The sequence below is a fragment of the Nannobrachium achirus genome (assembly GCF_963921795.1).
Source record: "Nannobrachium achirus genome assembly, chromosome: 20".
Classification (NCBI taxonomy): domain Eukaryota; kingdom Metazoa; phylum Chordata; class Actinopteri; order Myctophiformes; family Myctophidae; genus Nannobrachium; species Nannobrachium achirus.
This window is the reverse complement of record NC_137827.1, coordinates 27,082,200-27,087,876: the sequence shown is the minus strand read 5'-3', so window position 1 is coordinate 27,087,876 and position 5,677 is coordinate 27,082,200. Positions and strand designations below refer to the sequence as shown.

Here is a 5,677-nt window from a genome sequence, read left to right as displayed (position 1 = left end):
CAACAATACACAATTCATATAACTCTGTGTTAAATTTGTATTCATTTAAGAATTTTACAGTATGTTGCTCTGAACCCTAAATCCGGTATAGCCATTACAACTTTAACCTACGTTGTTAAACATTTATGTTGTTAAACCCATTCATTACCTTTAAATTAGAATGCTCCCAGGTGACGCGTCACAAGCGTGTGGCCTGTTGCTCTAGGTATAAATCACCAGGGATTGGTTCTGTCAGTACGTGTCAATGTGGGTTTCTGAGAGAGAATGAACCAGGCTGCAGCAAATAGGTTGTTAAATGTCTTAGCTGTGGGCTGTGGGTTTTATGTTTCTTTTTCTTCTTTTTTTTTTACTCCCGGGTGAAATTACGCCTCCAAACACAACCTTAAACCATTAGAGTGAAGTCATGCTAGACAGATTCCTGAGATTGTGCCTTTATAGGATGCAGGGGTTCGTTACCCTGGGTTATGTTAAGGCAAGAGTTAAGCTTTGGGCTACATTAACACTTGGGGAGCCAAACTCGTTCAGGGACGAGATTTGGCCACTAGATGTCACCCTGCCACAGGAAGTTATATCGTCGAGGGACGAGTCAACAAATAGTTAACTTTTCGAGACCGCAGCTTCCCTTTGCATGCCCTGAATCCATTACGTCACCCAGCCAGGGCAGGAAGCCCCCTGTCTCTCCCCACACGGAAGGATTTTACATGGCTTTAGATTCTACTTTGAAACATAAGAACGGCTTTTTCTCAGAATGAGGTAAAAACAGCCCCATGGAGGCAGAGAGCTGATTGTTTTCACGGCGACACTTTACCGCGAATTTACCGCGATTTTTTTACCGCGAGTTTCGCGAGCGTTTGTAAACAAATGGAGTACCTCCTCAATCTTCTCTGGACACGCACGTGCACACGCACGAAGCTTGCGGGGCTCATCAAAACATAACGTAAGTCAATGGTGGCACCAGCAACAGCTATAAATGTTATAAACCTTGGCCGCCCATGTGTTAAAGAGAAGAGAGTTTGGGAGCTTGTAGTAGGGGCGCATCAACATTGTTTTAAAGATGGGGTGCTGTGATCTTATCCCCCCTACAACAAAATCATCAGGTACTGTATTATGATTATACTTGGAGGAAGATCTTTATTAATGTCTTCGATGCAGTAGTGTAATTTATAATGGGTTGATGAGTTTTATAAACTGGCGAGTGGCGACAGTGGCGAGGGATTTCTTTTAATTTTGTTTTTAATAAATAAAAATAGCCGCCCATAGTATCTACATGTAAATTCATAGGCTATTATGTATTTAGTCATTTCCAATATATAGGGGTCTCTAATCTTCTAATCTATGGGCCCCCCCCCTCACAAAATACAGGGCCCTTTTGATCTGAAAACCCATGCGGAATAAGCCCCTGCTTCAATGAGTTATGGCCCGCCTACTTTTTGACCATCAAATCACATTCCTCCCAGCGCCGTGTCCTGCCTTCCTGGACCGTTTCACCAGGAACTGCGTCACCATATGGAAGTGGAGCAAGTGGAGAACTTCTGTTGCAGTCCGTCTTTAACGCCAAAGACACTTACAGAACAGAAAAAAGTACAAAACTATAGCACCACCTCTTTAAGTGTCCATTACTCTAGTTGTTGGTATGAATGGAGTTTATCTATTGTATTAATTACTATTCAGTCTTTTTGATAGGGGTGGTCTGTCAAGGAAGAATCTTAAACCCTGTTATTTGTCCTCCCAGAAATGCGTTCAGGTTTGAAAAATCGTTATATAGCAGATTCATGAGGCGATGCATTGTGATCTCGTGGATCGCCTATTGGTTGTACGAGAAAGTATAGTCTTAAGTGGTAGAGAATAGAGATCTACTGGCAGGTGATTAAAATCCAACCAGGTCATGCATTTAGCATTTGTGTCCTGCCTGGTCCACTTGTATCATGTAGAGATGTATCGTCTAAGACAGCCTCGTGCAATCACTTAACACTATTAGCTCTTTTTTTGGTTGAGCAATTTATTGACCAGCTGTCATTGATCTGGATGCTTCAACATCTTCCTCTTTCACCTCCTGTCCGGTTAGATCTGCACAATTCTCCTTTGTTAAACGAGTAATGTGAATATGTGTCTTTGGCGGCCATTGCTTAGTGAGCAGAGAGACCATCTGGTAATCAGAAGGCTCCCCGCAAGCACTCAACATGACCATCTGAGCAGCCCTCAGCTGTGTGAAGTTGAAACAGATTTTTTCCCCATTACTATTGGGTCTACGGCTGTCGGCTGTATATACGTATATAAGATTATTTAAAAAAAAATGCCCCCTCTCCATGACTCTAACATAAAATAATGTATCATTACCCAGTTTAATATGTGTCAAATCTAATTGGAAATTAATTTAAATTTGTTAGAGTTGCTAAACAATAAATAATGTTGGAGGATTAACGAACGAACTAATACAGAAGCTGAAAATAGTTTATTCTGAAGACTACAACAAATAGTTTTAAAGGTAGGGTAAGTGATTTCAGTTAATTCAAATAACAAAATAGGTCTATGTTCTGATAGTACTAGTACTGTCATGATCGAGTGGGGGGGGCGGGCCTTATGCACACCATGGCCCGCCCCCACTCGATCATGATTGGAGGAAGGCCCCCACTCTATCCTGATTGGAGGAAGGCCGTCACCTACAAGGAAAACTGAAACTGCTTTTTTCTCCTCACAGGGGATATGGTGGAAGTCGTTATACAGTATGGACCAAACACTCTATAGTAACTTGTACTATCAGAACATAGACCCATTGTGTTATTATTTGAATTAAATTAAATTAAATCACTTACCCTACCTTTAATCTACAGTATGTTTTGTACAGTACATCTGTTTTGATGTATTGTAAGGACTTTGTGTAGCACATTGTTAATCAGCCTTGTATTTCCCGTCTCCAGGTTGTGAAAGAGTACAAAGCAGGGATTCAGCAGACCCTGGACATTCTGTTCCTCAGAGGAGGTGCTGAGTTCATCACCAGTACTGATTCTGTCAGTAGGGACTCTGCTGAACGTACCCTCATCGCCTGGGACTACCAGACTACAGCAAAGGTCTCCAACCAGATTTACCATGTAAGGAACTCTGTACTAAGACTGGCCAATGTATCAATATATAGTGTATCGTCTCTCATTGTGGGATAGTATTGTGGGATTTAGTTTTTCTAAATTAACACTAAAAATCATCCACAAATATATTTGTGAAATATTTGAGAATAACAACTGAAAATGACAGTTCTAGTTCCACTTTCAATTACCATGCAGTGTAATGAGATCGACTAGGCAATTGTTTTTCTATACATAAGCTGATATTGTGATATTTTATAAAATGTGTATGCAGGCATGTGCATATAATTGACATGCTCAATTTCTATTCACCTGCATATTGTATATTGTATACAAACCCATCCATTCAGCTGTCCAATCAGAAATTCTGTTGATTATTGTCCAGTCAGAATCATCTAAACAAAGCCCCCCAAGCAGAACTATAATATTCAGATGGCACAAAATCATATTATTTGGAGATGGAACATAATACAGTACATACTTTCTCCACTGTCTCTAACCAAAATGAGTGAAGATAAACATAATAATAATAATAATAATACATTGTTTTTTAATTCATGACATTTTTATTTTATTTTCTTAGAATAATTAAAAAAACTAAATGTAGGAAACCAAGAATTAAGAGACCCATAAAAATGTGCCCACGACCCACAAATGGCTCCCGACCCAGTGCTTGGTAACCAGTGGTCTTGAGGGTTTAAGTGGTTACAGTGTGTCTATGATGGTTTGGCCCCTAGGAGAGGTACACGTGTCCCAGCCTCGCCCTCCACCCAGCTGAGGACTACTTTGTTGCTCAGACCAATGGCAACTACATGGCCATGTTCTCCTCCCAGCGGCCCTACAGGATGAACAAGAGACGGCGCTATGAAGCACACAAGGTCAGTGGAGAATGTAGCCCAAGGCAAAGCATAGCTGTCAGGCAGGAACCTCATACGTCCATATTTAAACTTTTATTTTCATAAATGAACGCCCTATTTTGTCTCATGAGATGGTCGCGCAAAAGTAGTGGAAAAAAGCCTATCTATAAGTTAACAAAGCATCACATCGGATTGCTTATTTACGTTGAAAGTGAAAGGGGCTAAGTATGCGTTGATTTTTATAAATATTGAACCAATGAAAAAAATTGGAACACAGGTTATTTTTTGACATTTCCTGAAAAGTAACTGTCTGGGACATACAAGGTTTGTGTGTCACATAGATACTGTACAAGCACACAGACATACGTATTGACCATGGTGTTAGTTCTGGCAGGACACGATAGTCAAAGCTTGCATCACCCCGCTGATTCCTGCCAAGCCCTCCCTGACAGATTGACAGCTGTCAGTCAGTCTGTCGTTGGCTATTCACTTTTCGGAGCGCTCTTTATAAATGCTTCATCCTCCCTATTTCTGCTGCAGAATACGTACAGTATGTCTACCAGCAAGCTCTCGCTAAACCAGTGGTTCTCAACCTTTTCAGGCCACGACTCCCCAAAATGCTCTCTCTGTGTTGTAGTGTGTGAGTGTGGGGGCGGAGGGAGGGAGGGAGGGCTTTCCATGCTGCTCTTCCTACCCGTAACGCTCCATAAAATCTGTGCATGTCGCCAAATATAATAAATGCTTGAATATTGAAATTAAATTACTATTTTAATATGCACATATTACGTTTTATTACGGCAGGGAGGTCCCAGAGCCGAGCCATGTCACCAAACATAATAAATGCTTGAATAAATGCAGTAATAAAAAAATATTAAGCAGATGTAAAGTATTGCAAACACAGCCCACACACAGCACTGACTGTGAACATACAGTATACATACTGTATGTTTATGCTGCATCAATCCATTGCCCCTGCGGGAACTTCTCTGTGACATCACGCACAGTGCAAAACAAACACGCTAAATAAAATGCAATATTTAAAATAATAAAAAAATAAAAAAGGAAAGGAAAGGAAAAGACAAGACAAGACAAGACAAGACAAGACAGGGAAAGTATCAGATACTGGTTGGAAAAGCTATCGTTTTTGTCTTAAACACACGGAACAACTAATCAGTTGACATTACTTTCTTTCAGTGACAGGCACATTTATCAGCAAAAATATGCTTTTAGCATCTAATGAAAAGCCGTTGTTCTGTAGATCAAAGTAAATGCTTTATCCCTGGTCTTGTGTACTGTACTTGGCACAACAGGTTCTCATTATTGTCCAGATCGTTATGAAAATAGGCCAATGAGGTTAAGCACTTGCACTTTCCTTTTGAAACACTTTAAATTTCACAGTTAATTTGGTTTTTCAATACCCCTGATTATGCTGAAGTATGAAGTACTGCAGTATTTCGGTCATCGGTGGAAGGTTGAGCTGTGTGGCATGACTAATGCATGGAGTCTTGTCCTACGTAGGTAGAGGGATACGCGGTGCAGTGCGAGTTTTCTCCGGACGGAACTTTACTGGCGTCAGGAAGCTCCACCGGCTCTGCCCACTTCTACGACTACCAGAGTGCACGTGTGCTGCACACTCTTCACGCTCACAGCCAGCCGTGCCTGTGTGTGTCCCTGCATTCGGTGCTGCCTGCCACCGCAGCCACTTGTGATTGGGGTGGTGAGATCAAGGTCTGGCACTGA

The 5,677-nt window shown here is 41.2% G+C and overlaps 1 protein-coding gene across 1 annotated transcript in view; it reads left to right on the top strand.

Annotated features, from left to right (window-relative positions):
• wdr25 (WD repeat domain 25) overlaps positions 1–5,677 on the top strand; it is a gene marked incomplete at its 3' end in the record, with an annotated part of 29,589 nt that extends 23,912 nt beyond the window's left edge. Inside the window, exons 6-8 of the mRNA XM_080750945.1 lie at positions 2,919–3,089; positions 3,818–3,962; positions 5,460–5,677. Of these exons, the coding sequence (XP_080607071.1) occupies positions 2,919–3,089; positions 3,818–3,962; positions 5,460–5,677 (534 nt within the window). The remainder of the gene's footprint in view (positions 1–2,918; positions 3,090–3,817; positions 3,963–5,459) is intronic.